Source organism: Nyctibius grandis, chromosome 18 (assembly GCF_013368605.1).
Source record: "Nyctibius grandis isolate bNycGra1 chromosome 18, bNycGra1.pri, whole genome shotgun sequence".
Classification (NCBI taxonomy): domain Eukaryota; kingdom Metazoa; phylum Chordata; class Aves; order Nyctibiiformes; family Nyctibiidae; genus Nyctibius; species Nyctibius grandis.
In genome coordinates, this window is record NC_090675.1 from 10325449 (window position 1) to 10346274 (window position 20826).

Here is a 20826-nt window from a genome sequence, read left to right on the forward strand (position 1 = left end):
CAGCTCTGCTCACAGCCCAGCTCCTCGCCAGCAGCCCGAAGGCTCAGCAGCAGCATGAGGGCAGGAGCAGGGAGGCAGAGCGGGGCACAGCCCGTACCCACCTCCCTCTGCCACCTCCAGCACGAGCCAGGGAAATAGCGGTGCTGAACCGGAGTGGCTCTGAGCCCACCACCCTTCGGACTCGGCTCATCTCCTGCCACAAGCCTGACGGTTCGGGAAGGGGCAGAGCCTTCCCTAAACACGAGGGAATTAGTTATAAACTGTTGGCTGAAACCCTGCTCGCATCTCCAGCCTAAGTGCAAGGCGGCTCTTCTATTGGGTGCAGGGAGTATTCCCATTTTCCTGCCAGCGATGCGGCTCTCCCTCCTGGCAGCGATGCCCTGCGTAAGAAGGGTTGAGTGTCTGAGCATCGCCCACCGCAATGGATCCACGGGGAGATATCCTCAAACAGCCACAGCACCCACCCCAAACGCACCGAGCTCCAGTGCTGGCTGCGTGCTGTGCAGAGGCAGGTAGAAAACTCAGCTTTTGATATTTCACTGCTTATGAAATCTCGCGGTGCCCTCCCAGCACCCAGCCCAGGACCCAGGGAAGCCCCTCGCAGGGGGACAGGCCCCCCAAGCAGCCTGGTGCAGGCTGGCCCCGGGGGTGCATGGGCTCTCAGTTCCTCTGCTGCATGTAATGAAACATGCCCAGGCTTGATTTATCGGGGTGTAACTCACCCCTGAGGCTGTAAGCGCACCCCGTCCCTTGCCTGCACCCCCTGTGCTGGGAATTACTGGGCAGGGGCCAGCCACGTCCCCGCTCTGAGGGCTGCTGGTTATTCCTGGCCATACGGGGAGGTGGCAGGAATGCATTTCCTGGTGAGGAAAGAGTGGAGGTTTCTAGCGAATGGAATATACCTTGGCAGAGTTTGCAAAGGTGGTGGTTGTTTTAAGGGGATGTAACAGCTGCTCAGGTCCCACGGCAAGGAAATACCCGTGGGAGGAGAGCAAAGCCCTGCCCAGACGGCAGCGTCCTCGGAAGCAGCCCTCGGTGGCCTCAGAGGGCTCTGCCTCCGGGCTGGGCTCCCCGGAGCCCGTGTGCCAGCCGCCGTCCAACACGTCTGCCTGTGCCGTGGAGCACCACGGAGACAGCGGGTTTCCTTGGGCTCCTGTGCCGCTGCCAGAGCTGCACCCAAACCTGTGCCCTCGGTGTAAACCACCAACGCGGGTGTCTGGAAGGTGTGTTTCCAGTTCAGCCCAGTCTCACCAGTGCTCAGGGGGCACTTCAGCCCCAGTCCATCACAGCGCTCAGCTCGTGTTTAACTCCAAGCAGGCAAGCAATCGGTTCGGGAGCAAAGCTGCCCTCTGCCCGGGAGGACGAGGAGGAATGAAAAGGAGAATAATAAACAAAAAAAAAGCCCTAGAGGAAAAAAAATACTCACTGACGTCCTTGATGGTCTCGGAGCAAACAAAAGTATACGGAGGCACTGCTTTATGGTCGCCCCTGGGACCGGCTGCACACATTTATTGGTCTTTCTTCCTCTGCTGTTAACAGCAAAAAAGCCTCGCAGGGAGGGGATGGCCCTGGGCAGAGAGAGCTGTGGCCACACGGGCCACCACGGAGACCCGAGGGACCCTTGAGCAGCGCATGTATGTGCACACACACATGGGAAACCATCAAACACCCGATGCTCACGCTTGGGTGCTGCCTCTAAATGACAACGATCTCCTCGTTTCTGACCTCATATTGTAACTTGCTAATTTAAAAGCAGTTTATTTCGCACGTTACACCTTCTGTAAGGATGATTTGGATACGAACTGTGAGGTTTTCTAAACGGGGAATGTCTAGGTAGTAAAATGCTGTGAAACAGGATTTCCAGTGGGAACAGGCACCGGCCTTTTAGCAGCACCTTCCAGCCGGGCGCTGGGCTCGGCAAACCACTCAGGAACTTGGCAACTGCTCCCAACCCTTCCCTTTGCCAATGTCTAGTTTATTTTTCCTCGTTTGTTTGCCTTCCATTGAGCTCAGACAGTAAAAATACACGGCTCGGTGTCACTCCTACCTCGGCCCGCGTGACTTTCTGTATTCAGGTGGTTATCGCAACCCCTCACCTCTCTCAAATGTTTATATAAATTGACGCAGGTCAACAAAACAATTCCTAAAACTTTATTTGTATTTAAAAATATTCTGCCTGAAACAAATTTTAATGCATTTCCCATTCATTCTATCTCCTTGTCTTAAGAAAATCAGCAAACCCACGTCGATGCCACGGGGGCTGCAACCCGTCGTCTCTTTTCAGAGGGAGCGGGGACGTCGGCAGCTGCCAGCGGCTCTCCGACGGAAAGCTAATGGAAAACCTCCTTTTACAACCCACCCAGGCCTAGCAAATGGGGGTTATTTTTGGAGAACAAAAAGATTCGGCTCTGCCCACGCTCCTGAGGCTCAGCGGCACGGCCACCGCGACGCCTAAACACGGAGCTCTCGCTGCCCGTAGCGGGGCAGCTGACGGCTGTGCCACGGCACTGCGGCTTCCTGGTGGGGACGGTGACAGATGCCACACACGGAGCAAGAAGCTATCGATACCTCGAATGGACACGGCGTACAGAACGCTGCCTGTTCGATAAGCCCTGCAGCACGGGGCTCTGGCTCACTCGGTGTGACCTCCCCGGTGTTTTGTCACCGCTCACTGTTCCAGTTCCCTGTATCCGATGGCACCGTTCGCTCCGAGTCGAAGCACGAGCGGTGGGAAAGGAGGTGCTGAGCGGGGTCGGTGAGCTCCTGGTGCTGGTGCCGTGCCACTGGCTCCTCGGCAGATCCCGGCGCAGAGAGCTCAGCCGGCCGCATGCCGCACGCCTGGGGCGTGGGAAGGTGTCGAGGGGAAAGGAGGCAGCTCCGGGGGATGCACAGAGATATAAAACCAGCAAAAGAACAAGGAGCGAAGGAGCAGTCGCAGGGGAAACCCTCGCTGGCCAGTCCCTGCCTGACCACAAGGATCTTTCTGAAATGGGCCACCCAAACAGATACACCCCTTTTTGCTTATTTATTCCTTAGCAGGAATAAACCTTGGCAGGTTTATTTTCATTAACAGTTTGCATTCGTTTTTCTGTGTCCACATCAGGCTTTGGAGCATCCCACCAGGCAGGGAGAGGGAAGAGCAACTAAAGCGGCTGCTGCAATATTCAGGGACAGCGGGAGACAGGGAGCCACGGGGAGCGGGCAGAAGGAGCCCCCAGAGCCCTGTACGAACATAAACGTTTTCCCAGGGAAAGAAACCAATTCAAACAGGTTTGGGGGCTCATTGAAACTTTTCAGTCTGTGCCAACCGCTGCCTCTTCCCCTCCCCGCCCCCAGACGTGGTGCGCTGGCACGTGGGAATCAAGGTGGAAACCAGGCGCTGAAAATCAGAGTAACATGAAAACAAGACAGCAGAAATCACATCAAAAACCCTGATTTTAATTTTTTTCTAAAATTAACCCTTAATTGCTACTAGCAAGACAAATAACCACATGTGATTTAACTAGATTCTGCTTCCTTCAGCCAGCCTGGCAGGTTGCTGGAGACCAGCCGGGGTGACGAGGCGGCTCGTGGTCCTGCGCTGCTCGTGGCCCTGGGCTGCTCGTGGCCCTGGGCTGCTCGTGGTCCTGGGCTGCTCGTGGTCCTGGGGTGCTCGTGGTCCTGGGCTGCTCGTGGGCCTGGACTGCTCGTGGGCCTGGGGTGCTTGTGGTCCTGGGCTGCTCGTGGGCCTGGGCTACCGTGGCTGCAGGAAGGCTCCGGGCTGCGCCGGAGGGTCCCGTGAAGACCTCAGCAGTCTGCTCCGGGCTCACGGCTCTGCCGAGCACATCGTGTTTAGCAGCTGTAACGGTGCAGCTGTTCTCATGGCGAAAACAGAGCAACGTTTCAGAATTTCTAAAAATGAGCATTTCCACAGTGCCCTCCAGGCAAGATTTGAATGCAGGTGGTGTTATCTATGGAAAAGGCGTCGACGCAGCCTGCCCTTCCGCTGGCTCTTCTTTAGATCTCTACCCGTGCGTGTCCTTTCAGGGAAAATTCACACTGTCAAAGCCTGTGGTGGTTTTCGTTTGCATCAAGACATGCTGCAGCATGTGCACATGAAATCTTTTTGCTTACGTATGAATCCACATAAATGACATGAGCTCTGCCACCATCCGCTTTTATGGGAAATATTTTCAAACTTACTCATTTTCCTTGCCTTAGCAATGCACTCAGCGTTGCTCTGAGAAAAATCAGGCAGGATTGTGGCATCTTTTTTCCACATGCAAGTTAATAACTTTGATAACATTGAGGCACTTTGATAACATTGAAGCACTATTTAAAATCAAAGGCCCCCCAAACATCAGCTTTATATTTCAAGCCCCAAAGTCACTATCTGTGCAGTTTGTGTTACTGTTGAAATGCCAAAAGAAACCACTCAAGCAGCATCCTCAGAACAACTGTGATGGGAGGGAAATAGCAAGTTTGGACAATTCAAAGCTTAGTTCTCAAAAATAATGTTACAACTTAAGACGCCGTTTTAAAAACGACCCTTTTCTTCCAAACAATCCGAGCTTTGAGAAACTGCTATTTTGGAACAAAGTAAGATTAGTCAAGACTAATCCCAGCTGGATTGTGCCATACTAAGGACTAGGACAAACAGGTTCTCGCTAACAGAGCTGTCCAGCACCTCCCGTACGGGGCCACACCACTAACATTTGCATTATTCATCAATATTCTCCGTTGGAAAGCCCTGGCTCTCATTACTCTCATTTTGAGAACGAAAGCTTGTCAATTTTACAGTAGTTGGCTTTTTTTTTAGCAAGATTATTTGCTGTTTCCTTCCCAGTAATGTATTTTCTACATAATTAATGTTTAATGATTCTCCACATATATATTTTGCCAGAAAGCCAAAAGCGACTCTTGACAAAGCAAATAAGTGTTCTGCAGGTTATCCAACTCTGTTAAGCTCTCTGCTGATAACACTGAGAGAAAAAAGGTAATAAGGAAGAAAACACTCAATATTTCTATAAAGAGACACTTCATTAAGGTAATTAAGGCAATAATTTAAAGCAGTTATGAGGTTATTAACACACAAAAGAAATTATGCATTAGGGTTCTCACAAACCAGGCAGCCTTACCATTATTTTATGACGCCTTTAAGAATAACTTTCAGCAGTTTAATAAGCTTTTGAAAATACAGACTCATTTCTTGGCAAAGGATGGAGCCTTCCCTACACCTGGGAAGAGCATATTTGGGGCCTTTGAGATTTGTTTTTTTTGTGGGGAGGGGAAATGTTATTTTATTTTTTTTTTTTTAATATGCAGCAAGTATTTCTGCTGAGCTGGCAAATAACTGCATTAGCTTGTTAAATTGTGCTAGTTTAAAAAATGCATTTATCCCAAATCACCCACCAAAGTCACATCGATCAACGCTGGAGCCGCAGCGGCCCTGCAGTCACCGCCTCACCAGTCCGTGCTCCGCTACAAGCAGAACCATGACACCATAAAACTCTGCTAAAGACGCAGAAAATCCCTAGAGAGTTGGTAGTTTACACTTTGCAAACCACCGCTGCTGAAGATGGGCTTTCTCAGAACATCTTTCAGTGATTAATAGCAGCCTTTATTCAAACCACCAGCGATCTAACGTAGATATTGCCACTGTTAAAAATCACCAGAGCAGAGGACGTTACTGTCCGTTAACCTACGCGAGAGAAAAATGAAAGGCATTTATAACAAACATGTTATGACGTTACACTGAAAATATTTTTCTAACTGTAAGTCATCCGGATTGCTGTTTTTCTAGAGGAATATGCATTTTTAATTAAGACATGAAGAATGAAGTATGCCTGACAGACTCTAGTAAAGAGCCATGACACATTTTTCAAAATCCCTTAATTAACTTAGGAGCCTGAAGGGTTTTTCTGCGCCCTCAGACACTACTTTAACCCCATCACGGTGGTTACAGTGACTCAACCTTTCCAGCACCACATGGACTCGCTTGTGCCGATACAAAAGATACCAAGGGACAAACAAGAGACATCCCGATTGCAAAAGCGCAACTATTTCTATTATTTTTAGATGTATCCCTCCCACGTCTGTTATATCTTGCGGATCATACAAAAAATTCTCACTTCAGCTGGGACACAGCAGGGAAGAGCTGCCGCGCTCTGAGGGTTTGGGGCACACCAAAGCCCTGTGTCTGTCTAAAGTGACATTTACACATCATTTGGGGCTGTGACAGACTAGACTGCTACACTGGTGTTTTAAAGTGACTTTATTTAATCTCATAATCGTACATGATTTTCTTGCTTCTTCCCCAGGAAATCCTTTTCTGCCCTCTTTTGTACACACTTCTCATGCAACTCTACATTAAACCTCCAAAGACACACCACGCAGCACTCGCGTCTGAGGGAGCAGAGCCCTTAGGAGATGATGTTTTCATAAACGTGTCTACTGTAGATGTGACTTTGCCTCAATCTCAAATGCTTTTTTGTTCCTCCACTTTTTACTAACAAAGTCAAGTATGTTTTTAAGGCTTGTTCTGTCCAAAGTCGCTGTGCTCAGCCTCCAAAGTAGATTTGAGTGTCCTTCCAGAGCAGACTGAGATTATTCTGACGCAAGAGGCCCTGAGAACCATGATATAGCGTTCAGAAACGGGAGAGCACAGTGTTAGAAGGGAAAAAAACCCACAAAATTAGCAGTCCTAGAACGTAACTTTAATGCCCTGCTAAAGGGGATATGAAAGCAGGATGGTCGCACGGCTGAGCAGCGACCAGGCCTGGATTCAGCTCCCTGTGCCCTTAGGGCAGCCATTTTATCTCAGCGTGGCCGAGCCGGTCCCAGCTCGCTTCCGTCCTACCCTCGGCCCTCCCGCCCGCCTGCGGAGCGGGCAGAGCCCTTCTCCCCACGCCCCCTGGGCACGCCACAACGTGTCAGAGCCGTGACTGCGACCCGGGCGCGGCCGCATCGCTTCTGCCCACAGCGCAGAGCAACCCGCTCCGCGCCGCCATGGCCGCCGCCCCTCCCGCCCCCCCGCAGCCGCTGCACACGGCCCCACCACCCCCTCCCCCGGTGCATTGTGGGACACGCCCCGCGCCTTGGCGCCAAGCGCCGGCGCGGTGCATTGTGGGACACACCCTCCCCTGCCCCGGCCGGGCCTTCTTGGCGCGGACGCCGCACCGGACGTGACGCCACACGGCCCGCTGCCGTGAAAACCGTGGCCGGGGGGTGCGCTCTCGCCTCACGGCGGGTAGCGGCGGTGCCCGAGGGAGCCCCAGGCTCGCCGCGCCTCCGCGCTCGGAGCGGCACCGTCCGCACAGGCCCGGCGTCCGGGGGGCGCCTGCCACGGGGCGAGAGAGCAGGGACTACTTTCCTGCGAAGCCGCGCATGCGCAGGACGGAGGAGTGAGGGCGCGGCGGGAGACGCGGGCGCCGCCTCGCTGTACGACAGCGCGGGAGGTGCTGCGTCCCGGGGTGAAATCGCTGCGCGCAGTAGGAGCGCGAGGGGAGCCGCGGTCGCCATTTTGAAGCGGTTGTTGGGGGAGGCGGCGTGTGCGCTCCCGTGTGCCCGGCCCGGCCCCGCGCCCGCCCGACCGCCCGCGCTCCGCGCTCCGAACCTCCACCGCCGCAGCCATTGCCGACCTTGCCATGTCCGGAGGGGGCGTGATCCGCGGCCCAGCCGGTAACAACGACTGCCGCATCTACGTGGGGAACCTGCCCCCCGACATCCGCACCAAGGACATCGAGGACGTCTTCTACAAGTACGGGGCCATCCGCGACATCGACCTCAAGAACCGCCGCGGGGGCCCACCCTTCGCCTTCGTCGAGTTTGAGGACCCCAGGTGAGACCCTCCACCACCCCCGGGCGCTCCCCAGGGAGAGGGGACTTGGGCCCCGCCGCGGCCTGAGGGGTGTGTGTCCCCTCCAGCCCTGGGCCTGAGGCGGGGGCAGCCGCCTGCGAGCTGCTTCTCCCCGCCCGTGCAGCATCGACCCCCCCCCCTTCTTCTCAGGCCGCGGTAACGGGCCCCCGCTGTAACGGGGGGCCCGGGAAGGGGGGCGGCGGGCGGGCGGGGCCGGCGGGAAGCGGGAACAAAGGCGGGGGGGCGGCGCGTGGGCAGGGCGCGGCGCGGGGGGGCGGGCGGCCGCGCTCACCGCCCCGTCCCGTCCCGCAGGGACGCGGAGGACGCCGTCTACGGGCGGGACGGCTACGACTACGATGGGTATCGCCTCCGCGTGGAGTTCCCTCGGAGCGGCCGGGGCACCGGCAGAGGCGGCGGCGGCGGCGGGGGGGGCGGAGCCCCCCGGGGCAGGTACGGCCCCCCGTCCCGGCGCTCGGAGTACAGAGTGATCGTCTCGGGTAAGTTGTTCCTCTCCCGCAGCGCAAGTGCTCCCCCGGGGTCTGCCAGGCAAGCTTCCCGGCGAGGGGTGGTGCGGCTCCGAGTTGTTTCTTAAAAAGCATCGTAGCCCGGGGGGAATGCTGTCTGCACGGTGCTAACGGCTCCTCGAGACAGCCCCTCTGCTTACTGGGTAGTCTCTCTGCTTACTGCAAGCTGATGCTGTAGCTACGGGAGGTGAGAATATAAACCGTTTTTAAAGTCATGTCTTGTTTTTTTTCTATAGGGCTGCCTCCAAGTGGAAGTTGGCAGGATTTAAAGGATCACATGCGTGAAGCAGGTGATGTATGTTATGCTGATGTTTTCCGAGATGGCACTGGTGTCGTGGAGTTTGTACGGAAGGAAGATATGACCTACGCTGTGCGAAAACTGGATAACACTAAATTTAGATCTCATGAGGTAGGTTTCATACTTACTTTCTTTGGCCAGAATTGGATACAAGGGGCTTAACAGTAGGACTTGAAGGTAAGGAACGTGTGGTGGTGTTCATTGTTCGTATACAAAGCAGCTAAATAAGTCTGTGGTCAGTTTGTCGGGAGATAGACTTTAAAGCTTTGATGTCTATTTCCGTGCTGTAGTAAACGCTATCTTCAGTCTGTCAGCATGCCTAAAAAGATGGCCCTAAAGCCTAGACTTTTCAATCGAAAGTTCTGTCTATTCAATAGGGAGAAACTGCCTACATCCGTGTTAAAGTTGATGGCCCAAGAAGTCCAAGCTATGGAAGATCTCGGTCACGCAGCCGTAGTCGTAGCAGAAGCCGTAGTCGAAGCAACAGCAGAAGCCGCAGTTATTCCCCAAGAAGAAGCAGAGGATCTCCACGCTACTCTCCCCGCCACAGCAGATCCCGATCTCGTACATAAACGATCACTAGCTCTGATCTTTTTGTAGAACCCCGTGTTGTACACAGTTTTCCTTTACTTAGTACAGCCTTTCATTTTTTTTTTTTTAATTCAAACTTGTTTTATTCAAATTGGCTGAAGTGTTGAATTGCATTCTTGTGTAAAATCCCTAGTGAGTATTTGCTCCTTAACATCAACATTCCCCTCATGTCTTTGGTAAATTGTATTTTAATTGATGTCAGTCAGGATTGTTTCGATTTAGTTCTAGTTAAATACCAACATTTCTTCGAGCTGTGGTATTGCTGTGTAAATGTCTCAGTGTTCAGCTATGGTTTACACGAGCTGGGGTTGTTGGGATGTTTGTGGCTAACTTGTCTCTTCCGGGGGATCTTATATTTTATCTTGCCTTTTCGTGTGTCTTTCTGTAGACATATCTGAAGAGATGGATTAAGAATGCTTTGGATTAAAGGATTGTGGAGCACATGTCAATCATTTTAGGATTGTCAAAAGGAGGATTGAGGAGGATCAGATCAATAATGGAGGCAATGGTATGACTCCAAGTGCTATTGTCACAGATGAACTTGGCAGTATTGACCTTATACTGAGAGACAGGTTAATTGAGTGCGTGCACCTACGTGTCACTGCAGGCATGTTCTCGTTACTGCAGACTACAATTGCTCTTCTCTTTAAAACTTCTTTATTTTTTGGCAATTGTGGCTAAATACTTGCTTTTGTAATTCTCTATTCCATTCTAGTTTTTTAAAGGAATAAACTGGGACGAGGGTGGGAGCGTTGGTTTACTTTGTCATGCAGCATTTGGTTACAAGTGTTAATGTTCTGTAGTATTCGTACACTTGTAGTAGATCAAGGGTATCTTTAAATCGGAGTATAATATCAATACTGCTAAAATCTGCATGTCCTCTGTGTGACTGATACAGCGTTGCTATTTCATTTTTTTAAGTATCAGAATGAAAGCAAAAAAAATAGCAAACCTAAGTTGGGAATAATTTAAATCTCAGCCCTGCCCCCTCAGACTAATTCACAATTGACTCACTGATGGTTTGAGAACTCCGGGTAGTTAATTGTGGCGCCCTCCGGCTGGGCGTGCTGGCTGTAGCATAGACACGCAGTAGGTGGATAGCTTTAGCAGTAAGCTCTTCCAGTTTCATAAAACATTTTTTGCAACCACAAAACCTGTAGCACACCACCGTACGAGCGATGAGTATGTTGGCATTTTCAGTTGACATAGTGTAAATATTACAAATGTTTCCTCCGAATAGTAATTAACATTTCTAAACGAAAAAAAATTATCTGAGCATCACCATTCAAAAGTTTGTTTTGGGGAATTGATAGTTATTAATGTACATCTGTATTAATTGATGGCAAACATAACTGATCATTCCCCAGAATCCTATTTTTTCATTACAGTATCTAACTTTTTGCCTCCTCTTTTTTGGTTTTGCTGGTTATAAAGGTTTGGATTGGAGAGGGCTCACTGGATCCCAATCCTTGGAGCTGGATCATTGGATTCAAATCATAATGTGGATAGGATAGGGAGGCTGAATTACAAGGATTCATGGAGCGGGATCAAATTACCAGGAACATAGGAGTGGATTCCTGCCCCAACCAAACCGCATTCGTGTGGATTTTTTTTTATTCAACTCAATTGGCTATTCCAAAGATATTTTTTTTTCCTTATTTTTGACGATTGGAGCCCTTAAGATGCACGATGGAGTTTTGCATTTTTTTGGTAAAAGGAGCAAAGCGAGGACCTGGAGAGGTACGCTGGAGCAATCTCCTTGGAAGGATTCAGCACGAGTAGATGGTAAACGTTAAAGGGGAAAAAGGGGGGTTTGTTTAAAAAAAAAAAAGTCATTTCTCTAAATTTAAAGACAAAAATTGGAGTTAAAGATTAAGTAGGATTTCAATTGGCTATTGCCTTTTTTCTTTGACAAATAAAATTTTTAAAAAAACGTGCACGGTTGTCATCATTTGTTGCTGAGAGTCGTGGTCTTTGCTTGCCCCTGTAGCGTTGTTACATCACAAGCTTTCGAACAAAAGGCTGTTGTGCTCAACAGAGCCGTAGTGTTTCGCAGGAAGCGTCGATGGTTGAGCTGCTCCTAAATAAAGGCTCAGTTCCCTGGGAAATGGGTGGAATGTGTTGTATGAGTTGGGGAAAAGAGAGAATCCTCCCTGCTTAGGAGAGGATGCTTTAATGTTAGTGTTGCTAACGATGCTCTTCTAAAGATGGCAGAAGGAAAATGTGAGGTGGATTGGGCTCAGCGCTCCCCCTGTGATCTTCTTGGAAATAAATATGGGTAGAACCAGCGTGTCCAAACGTCCTGGGGTGGGGGGCTGTGGAGGAGCTGAGTGGCTGGTGGCAGCTCAGTGAGTGTAACCCCAGAGCTGTGGCGGGGTGGGGTGATGGCACCCTGCGGTGTGCACAGCTCGAAGCGGGGCTCAGCACCTTCCCTACGTGGATATTCTCGTCACCGAGTAGGAAGTGTGTGACTGTTCCTTCAGTTGTCTGATGAAATTACATTGCTTATGTTTGAATATCTTTAATTTACAGCGAATTAAAGAGCCAAGTGTCAGTGCGGAGCAGAAAGGCATTTCTCCTGCGGGATGTAACTGCCAGTTGCAGGATGGTGCTCAGCAGGGCGCTCGTGGCAGTGCCCCACGCTTTGCCTGTCAGACGGGTGAGTGTAGGCTGCTGCTGTGCGGCAGGGAAGGGGAGCGGCGCAAGGGGGTTGCTTTATTGTCAGCTGGGATTTGTGTTTGGGGCAGGGTGAGCAGGTGTGGGTCTGAAGCACATGTAACACTGTGAAGGGTGCTTGGTGTGGTGGCAGACCTGGGTTTGTCGCAGAATGTTTCCCTGCAGGGATACTGTGTTGCCAAAGATGTGTGAGAGATGTACTTCTGTCCAAAGTGGTGAAACCCCAATGGCAGGGCACTGTGTTTGGGTGGGGGGAGGTAAAAGCTGTGTTAGGGTCAGTACAGATGTACCTTAGGGGCTCAAGTGGCCATGGGACGATGCCAGAGGGGAAGAAAAGGAGAAGAGCTGTAGGGATGAGTGGGGGAGTGTGAAGTGGGGTGGCTCTGGCCAGAGAAGTTCGTTAGTCAGGGTGTGGGAACGAGGGAGTGGAGCGGGCAGGCGCGTAGGAGCGTGCTGTTGAAGGGGGAAGTTTGGCCCAAAAAGCCCCGAACCCTCCTGGGCATTGATCAGTTCTCTCGAGGTGAAGTGGAGCAGTTTTAAAGCAAAGGCTTCAAGTGTGCTTGGGGAAGGAGAATGTTTTCTTTGACAAAAGGAAACTTGAAGAGTTTGGTTTGAGTGACTGAAGTGTTGGGAGAGGTTTGTGCTCTGACGGCGTAGGGTTGGGAGGAAGGTAAACACGGGGAAGGAGGAGCGAAGGGGGCCAGGACCCTGGTAGCCAAAGGGGTCACGGGCCCCTCTTTGAAGCAGGGGAGCCTGGGTTGTGACCCAGGAGGTCCAGGCAGAAGCAGGGGTTCTGAGGAAGTTCATAAGGAGCTAATTAATGTGCTGGAGCGCTGATTTGAGGGGTGGTTCAGCTGACTTCGAGATAGAGAAGGACCTGTACGAGCTGTAAGGTCGGAGGTGCGGGAAGGGTTTAAGCGTGCCGGGCTCGGTGCTGGCACAGGAGGGCTGGCAGGTGAGGGGTGTGCGTGGGCAGGGCTGGCGCTTCAGCCCGCGCTTCTGTGAGTGGGAAACACTTGACAGTTGTTGGCTTCAGAGATTGTCTCGGAGTGGTTTGCAGCCGCAGTAAACCTCACCCCGTGGAAAGGCTGTTCTCCGCGGGGGGGGCACTGAACTCCACCGAGGAGCAGGCGGTAGCACCGGCCTTTCTCCACGCTGGGATTTGCAGACCTTGTCGTCACCTTTGTGCAAAGCTCTGGACGTTGTTCTCGGCGTCGTACCCCTGCGAGGAGGCTGCTCGTCCTCCCCGCCAAGGGGAAACAGCGTTTTCGTTTCGCTTGGGAAGTGGAAGGGAGCGGAGCAGTGCTGGAGATCCTCCTCTCCTTTTGGCTTTCCACTCCGAGGAGAGGCCGAGTCGCTGCAGCAGACGACCCGCTGCTCCACATTCCTCCTGCTGTCCGTCTGCCCCAGCATCGCACGTGGCAACCGGCCCGTCCCCGTGTCCTCCTGCGTGCACCAGCCGGGGTGAGCTTTGTGTCGCTGTTCAGCGCCGGGGGCTGTAACGTGCTCTGAGATCCTCTAATAAAGCTGGTCCCATGTGGAGCTCTGGTGCGTTCCACGCCTCTAGACCTTTCTTTTCTGTCGTCGTCCTGCTAACAGCAGACGTGCAGCTGATGGGGCAGGAAACCCATCAGAGGGAGAACCACGGCTTTCCCCAGGTTTGTAATTCCTGGTTCTCACCGTCAGCAGCCGGCGTGGCTCACCCTCTTCAGGGGGAGTTTCATGTTCTCTGATCGACGTAATGGACTTTACAAATAGAGGAATTAAATTAATATCTCAGAAACGTGCTATCAACCAGTTCTGATAGTGCTAGGAACAGTTAGGTGGAGGAGTCCGTGCCTTCTGACATCCCTCAGTTGCTAATTACACCACGTCTTTGCGAGTTCATTAACTTTGTACTGAGGTGGTCAGGAGCGAGCTGGGTGTTGGGAGCAGCCCCTCCAGCCGGGCACACCCTGGGGAGGCTGTGCCACCTCTTCCCCCTTTGGCTTCTCGGGCTGTGGATGAAAATGAACCTGAGTCAGCGCCGCCGTGACGTCCCTCCTGGGGAGCGCTGGCTTCCAGGCACGGGCAGCGCGAGTCACCCGCTCGCCCAGCTGTGGCTGTTGGGTAAAACCTGCTATTTATTTTAATATCTTAAATTAGTGGCAACACGTTCTGCTGGAAGGCAGCAGCCAGGCCACGGTAGCTGTTCTGCCGGGAACGTATTTCCTGGGATTTAAACAGGTCAGAACCAAGGCACCAAGTGTCTTTTTTTTATGAATGTGGGGAGGGAGGGAACCAGTCCGTAACTGCACATCGTGCTGATGGCAGAGTCCTTAATAAAGCCAACGTCAGCACTGAAATTGAGATGGTTTGAAAACTTGTGGTTTCTCCTAGAAACCACCGTTTGGGGTTTTTGGGTTGTTTTGGTTTTTTTGAAGAGAAACTTCTGCTGTAGAACAGCAGCCTCATTCATTGATCTGTTCGTGTTAGTCGTGGCTCGAGATTTCTTGTTCCTGATAACAGCAGAGAGTTGTGAGCTGCACGGCAAGATTATGGTAATTTCTAGATTGGCTAAAAATAGCTACAGCTTTGCTAGGAGTCCGCTATGCTGAGCGCAAAATAATCCTCGCTGCACCTGCACGGTGAGGAGCAGTTTATCTGGAATTGCAGTTGAACCTATTTCAAACAGAAAGATGAATTTAAAAAAAAAAAACACGATTCCAGGAAGTTCCCTGGGTAACAAACACTCCCTGAAATCCCTCTCCTGCACGCCTGGAGAAGGCGAGTGAGTCAGAGCGCAGTGCCCGCCGTGCCCACCCGCACTGCGTGCTCCTCGCAGCGCTTGGTCTGACCCTGGCAGTGCCACGGGACGGGCACAGAGCCCGGCAGTGCCGCAGGATGGGCATGGAGCCCAGCAGCACCACGGGATGGGCGCAGGGATGGGCACGGAGCCCGGAGTGCCACGGGATGGGCACGGGGACGGGCACGGAGCCCGGCAGCACCACGGGATGGGCGCAGGGATGGGCACGGAGCCCGGCAGCACCACGGGATGGGCGCAGGGATGGGCACGGAGCCCGGCAGTGCCACAGGATGAGCGCAGGGATGGGCACGGAGCCCGGCAGCACCACGGGATGGGCACAGGGATGGGCACAGAGCCCGGCAGCACCACGGGATGGGCGCAGGGATGGGCACAGCCCCCGGCAGTGCCCCAGGAGCCCAGCAGCGCTTCGCTCACCTCCGTCCCCGGCAGCGAGGGGGTCCTGGCTGGGCCTGCTGCTCGTCCCCTCCCGGCCGGAGGGCTGCGTGTGTATGCAACAGTTGTAGAGCTATTAACATAATTTTATTCACTAATTTGTGTAATCATTAAAGAGTTGCGAAGGGCATTGTTCACATGAGTAATTACCTCTGTATTCTAACAGCTCTAATTCATCCCTTAAGTGAGTTTCGTGTTTCTATGAGTCAGCTGACGATTCACGCTTCGGGTAGAATATTTTTTTTCAAAAATACCCGTTTCTCGCTTGACTTGTCGCGCTCTGCGAGGCCGATGACGTGCCAGATCCTGACGCACTCGGACCACGCAGATCCCTACCTGGGCAGATGTGCCAGCGTGGCCCCAGCGCTCTGGCCCCGGGCTGGCTCCCGCGGCACGGCCGGTGCAGGGTGTTTGACTCGCTGGGATGCCGAGAGGCTGCGGCAAGCAGCTGCCTCCAGCGCGCCGGCGGAAATTTAAAAGTGAGGAACTTGGCAGTTTGCTGAACTCTGGGTACTTTCCTTCTGACAAAGGGCAAGTCTGTGTTTTTCTAGTGATTTTTGATACTGTTTTAAGCTTCAGGAAAAACTTCCTCTGCGCAGCTCTGGCTTGGGTTTGACTCTGTCTCCTTTGGCCACCGCCTCTCCATCCTTGCACCCATGTGTATCTTTAAAGTGCACGCTGAGAAGCTGCAGGCCAGGGGGAAGGTACGAGGAGCATCATCCCCTGCCTGACTTGTGGAATGATGCGAGACCTTTCCTCGGCAGCACTGAAATCCGTTTGAGCTGGCGCTGCCTGGGTGCCTGCGCCCAGTGGGTGTCGTCAAAGATTTTGTTCATCCCTTGGAAACAGGGTGCGGAGTTGGTTCCTCAGCCGGCGGGATGCTGATCCCCGTGGGATCGGCTGAGCCATGCAACCGAATGCACAAGCATTGATTTCTTTTGGAGACGATCCATAGCTGCCAAACGAGATTAAACAACACCCAGGTCCTGGAGAACAAAAAAGTAAATAGCAAAGAATTAAAAAAATGGGGCACGGTGTTGGTCTTGGGGGGCCGTGGCCATGTAGCTGGGTATTAATCCCCACCATCCCCGTTGCCTTTCCTGAAGGATTTCTGAGCTCTTCGCCACTGTTAATCGCAGCAGCCCCGCGGGGAAGGTAATGCAGCATTATCCACGTTTTCCAGCTGTGGCTGGGGAGGAGGGAGGCAGCCGGCTCGCCCGAGCTGTGCCGTGTGTCAGGGAAAGATCAGGGATTAGCGCTAGGATTTCCTCGCCGGCTCGGCTGCTCTAATTCAGCGGCCGTGTTTTTCCCTAAATGCGCTGACCTTACGTGCCCGCTGCCGTCCAGCCCGTGCCCGGGAGGAGCCGGGGCAGATGGTGGGAAGGGGAGCGAGGAGGGAGCGGATGTTTCCCTGCAGCCCTTGGCCCCGCAGGAATTATGACTAAAAATGGTCACTGGTGATTAACTGGAGGAGCGCGCTGCGCACTAATTGGTACACGCTCTTGTCTCGTCAAGTTTTCAAAGCAAAGTGGCGGAGGCTTTTCTGGAGAGCGGCGGCTGCTCGAAGGCAAAGCGCCGAGGGCAGCGCGGGGCGGACGGGGCGCTGGGGCAGGGGTGGGCGAGCACCCGCCAGCAGGTCCTTGTGCGAAACAGAACCCCCTGTACATCCACACGTCTTTGTGTAAATCGTATCTAAATCATATACGTGTGTAGAACTGAGGATTTGGTGTCACGCACGGGCAACCCACGCTGCGTGGCACCAGTGGCCCGGCACTGGTGGCTGCCCCGGCGCGTCCCCCACGCGTGCACAGGGACGGGCAGCCCCGCTGCTGGGGCAGGGGCAGTAGCTTTGCAGGCGCCCGAGGACAGTGGCAAAGCCAGCAGCCTGCTGCCCGTCCCCAGCGTGGCGAGCGGCAGGGGCGGCGCGACAGCTGACAGCGGCCGCTTTGTGGGAAAAAAAAGTTGTGCCGGAGATAACCAACGCAATAACAGCGGGACGCTGGGTGCTGGCGGCGCGGGGCAGCTCTGCTGCTCAAGGTGCCAAGGAGAGATTAGCTCCGGCACAGCTGAGGACAAGGAGGTGGGAAGAGATAACGCCGCTGTCCCGGCGCGCTGCCCGCCGGCGGCGAGGCTAAACATAGCCCCGCTGCCCCTCGGCCGCGGCTCGCTGGCCGCCGTCCCGCGGGGAGCACCGAGCATCCCCTGCGTGGCCGTGGCGTGCGCCGGGCTGCGGGAGAAGCCGTGCGGGAGGGGAGCCAGCCCCTGGCACGCTGCGTGCCCAGGGAAGGCAGAGCTCAGGCTGCGGGACAGTGGGGATCTGCTGCCGTGGCGCTGCGGGGAGAGGGGACAGTGCTGGGTTTGTGGGGATGGCAAAGATGAAATCCCGGGGAAGGGTGGGAGGGTTTCCCCTAGCAGGGGGGACAGTGGGTGCCCCAGCAGGGAGGGAGGGTTCAGGAGAGCTGCACGGAGGGGCACAGCCGCCGCAGGGCTGTTGGGCCTGGGGATGCTTTCGCGGGGGAACGCCCGAAAGCACGGAGCAGCCCGAACGCTCGTCCTGCCTGACGGGGGGCACGGGCATTGCCCGTCATGGTGGGACCTGACACCAGCTCTGTACGGACCCGGAGGTGTCCCCGTGGCCAGGACAGCGTGCGGCCCTTGTGCCACCACAACTCCACCACCACGGGCATCACGCTGACCATTCCAGTTTCCATCCCCACCTCCTTTTGCATGGCCGCTGCAGCGATGAGCGCCTCGAAGTTTGGTGCTGAAAACATGAAGACAGTCAAGCCGTGTTCAGGGATCCCTGCTGAGCCCTGCTGACGAGGCTCCTTCCCTTGGAGCAGCTTTGTGCCGCTGCTCCGTGGGTTGTCGTAGTGCCTTTCTGCTGTGATTCAGCCGAGCTGGCTGGTAATTCCCTGCATCCTATTTTCCTCCTTTGAGGAGCGATCTTTCGGATGCACTAATTACGAGAAGGCGGGCATGCATGGTGGCCCTGGCATGGCACGGGCAGGGCATCGCGGCCACCGCTGCCCGAGGGCGTGGGACGGAGGGACAGAGGGATGGCAGCAGGCTCCCTGGCAGCGGAGATGACAAGCATGGGCGAGAGCTTTCCCCTTCCCTCTGCCTAGGAGACAGCTCTGCCCTGCAGCACCTTCCACCTGGGTTTTGCTGCAGGTCAGGGGCAGGCTCGGCCGGTGGGCGCTGGGCAGAGGGGTGCGGTGGGATGTTCTTCGGGGGACAGTCAGTTTGAGAGGGATGTTGAGGCTGCGAAGAGAGAAACAAGAGAAGACACGGACTTGGGAAGCAGCCGAAGGGAAACTGCCTGCGGGAGCACGTTCTCAGCAACGTCATCGCAGCTTATTCACACACTCGAGGGCTCTTCAGCCCCGTGGAGCTGTGAAACTCAAAGCCCGCCGCGTCGCTCGGGGAGCAGAGCACAAACAGAAAGGGGCTCCTCTAAAGCTGAAATATCTGACAACATTTTCTGTTCTTAGCGACGCAAGCAGATGCTCGCCGAAGGGAATCGGAGCACGGCGTGTCGGCGGGCAGGCAGGGGCTGGGGGAAAGCGTCCGGGTGACGAGGGCGAGTGGGTGCCCACGCTTGCCACAAGCCAGGCTCTCGCCCAGCACAACTCACCCGCTCTGTGACTGTGGGAGATGCGCGGAGAGCAGAAAAGCAAATTATAATATCGCTCATGTCCCACTACAGGTCCCAATAAAATGGGTAGAGTTTAGATGGTCCTTTGGGGGAAGAAAGGAGGGGAGATTTTTCTTTGAAAAGGCAGGAAAAAGCAGCCTTGGGATGGTGGTGAAAGGGCCATACGGTTCCCGGTGCCCTGGAAATCCCCTGTGCACGCTCGCCGCGGGTACCAGCGCAGCAGCGGGGTGGCTGCTGATGCTATCGCTGTCCCAGCTCGATGACTAAGGGAGCTGGAAGGTATAAATTAAATAACACAACACTTCAAGCCACCTGTTCTGTGGGTTTGTCCAAAGCAGCACTGCTTTAATTAAGATGGAGGGTTTACAAATCTAACCTTTGTTTATTCTGCTTTGGGGCATATATAATGTAAATACGTGTTTTCTAACGCTGTGGCTTCTTATATTTCCAGTTATAATTCTGGGTAAAGGAAAGTTTGTGGGGTTTGGCATAGACTTGCCCTTTACATACACGGCTCTTGTGAGCTCTTTCTCCCCCCGGGGATTATCTGCAGAGCCTCGCCTCGCTTTGCTCCCGACGCAGCTTTTCTCTCAGCGATCGCTGCCCCGCTGCGGGATGTCTCGGGGCTGGGAGGGCTCAGCCGGGCACCGTCGAGAGGAGAGGGGGCTCCAGCTCCGTTTCCCTCTCCTCTGACTTAGCAAGAAGGCTTTGAGTCTTCTCAGTTTTGTTCCTGTATCCCCTCTTGGTTCTTTAGTTGTAAAACCCACAAGAACGTGGAGGTTAGTCTCCTACGTGCTCATCGAGGTTTCTTCGATGACTCAGTGATACGCTTGGGTAGTTCTCTTAGCCTTTAATTGACGTGAGTGTGAGCCTTTAACAAAGAGAGCTCTCCCAAGTCTTCATTAATAAGCGTTAACAAATATAACTGACTGGCCGGGAGGAAAATAAGCAGGAGCAGCAGTGGTGTCCCCCGCCCTACGGACGCGGGTTTCCTCTCTTGGCTCTCGGCCGGTGGCAGTGCCAGGACGGAATAAAGGGCAGGAGAGGGAACCCCTCCGGCGGCGCAGGCGGGGTGGAGGGGGCAACGCTGCGGCTGCCCCGGCGCTGTGGCTGGGAAGAGCATCTCTGCTGAGCAGAGCAAACGGTCCGCGGGCGAGCTGGGCCGGCGCGGTCCCGGCAGGGCTGAGGGCACGTGTTGCACGTGCACTAGCAAACCCCTTTGCCTCCTTGTTTTGGTTTGTTTTTCTGAATTCAGAGCCTCTGCAGAGCCAGGGCAGTATTTTGCATGTTGCCAGCGCTGCCCACTGGATGCACCAGCGCAGGGTTCTACCGCGGTGCGGACACAGGTGGCCAAAACCAAGCGGGCTCCAAGTTCCCCGAGGCAGATCTCAGAGGTGCGGGTGCCCCGAGCGGGTCAGGCCCCTCCGGGCAGCCGAGCCCCTGGGCAGATATCCCCAAACTTTCCTCTGGGGTCACAAGGCTGAGAAACATTTTTTTTAATGCAAACACATGACGTACTCACTCAACTCCGGCACTGGGGTTTCAAGGGAAAAAGCTAGCAGATAGCCCGAGAGGCGTGAAACAACCGCAAGCGCGGCTCTGAACAGAACGACTTTTGTTTTGCAACGCTCTTGGAAAGTGAAGAAACGCTCGGGGAGGGCCGAGGACCAGCGCGGCGGGAGCCAGGTGACTCGCCCAAGATTGCACAAAGCAACGGCCGAGCCGGCGGGCTGGGACCCCCCACGAGCCCTCTGCCGTCCCTCCTCCCCGTGTTACGCAGAGCTGGGGCTTCGGGACCAGCCTTTGCATTATCTGTAACAGGAGACGCGAAAAACCACCCGGCTCTCCCATGAGGGAGGGAGTACGATGGGAAACTTCGTCAGCGCGGGCTGTGTTTAACCCTGCTCGCCGAGGTCACGCCGCGCAGCAGCCCGCAGCGACGCGGCTCTGTTCCTTCACGCGCCCGACCCCGCCGGGTGTTTTTGGTGAAGTGGGTGCCGCAGC

General features: G+C 54.4%; 1 protein-coding gene and 1 long non-coding RNA gene across 3 annotated transcripts; one reads left to right on the forward strand and one right to left on the reverse strand.

The window, feature by feature from the left end:
* Positions 1–3464: 3464 nt before the first annotated feature.
* On the reverse strand, positions 3465–7964 carry LOC137671873 (uncharacterized). The gene is made up of 3 exons (XR_011049459.1): positions 7620–7964; positions 5392–5680; positions 3465–4019 (listed from the first exon to the last, which is right to left on the reverse strand). It is a non-coding gene; the product is annotated as an uncharacterized lncRNA (long non-coding RNA).
* On the forward strand, positions 7239–11196 carry SRSF1 (serine and arginine rich splicing factor 1). Of its 2 annotated transcripts, XR_011049458.1 has the most exons (6): positions 7240–7819; positions 8150–8334; positions 8598–8770; positions 9037–9223; positions 9639–9758; positions 10685–11192. XR_011049458.1 is itself a non-coding variant. In XM_068415696.1 (5 exons), exons 1-5 carry the CDS (start codon positions 7626–7628, stop codon positions 9659–9661), a joined length of 762 nt encoding a protein of 253 aa, XP_068271797.1. In that variant the 5' UTR covers positions 7239–7625; the 3' UTR covers positions 9662–11196. The 2 variants fall into 2 exon arrangements, 1 of the variants encoding a protein (XP_068271797.1); XM_068415696.1 differs by having other exon boundaries at positions 7239–7819; positions 9639–11196.
* Positions 11197–20826: the final 9630 nt, after the last annotated feature.

Excerpts from the sequence above, each read along its gene's own strand:
- SRSF1 (XM_068415696.1), top strand. The coding sequence starts at position 7,626 with ATGTCCGGAGGGGGCGTGATCCGCGGCCCAGCCGGTAACAACGACTGC. Across the intron at positions 8,335-8,597 it reads GTACAGAGTGATCGTCTCGG|GGCTGCCTCCAAGTGGAAGT; the intron begins GTAAGTTGTTCC and ends TTTTTTCTATAG. Across the intron at positions 9,224-9,638 it reads CCACAGCAGATCCCGATCTC|ACATATCTGAAGAGATGGAT; the intron begins GTACATAAACGA and ends GTCTTTCTGTAG.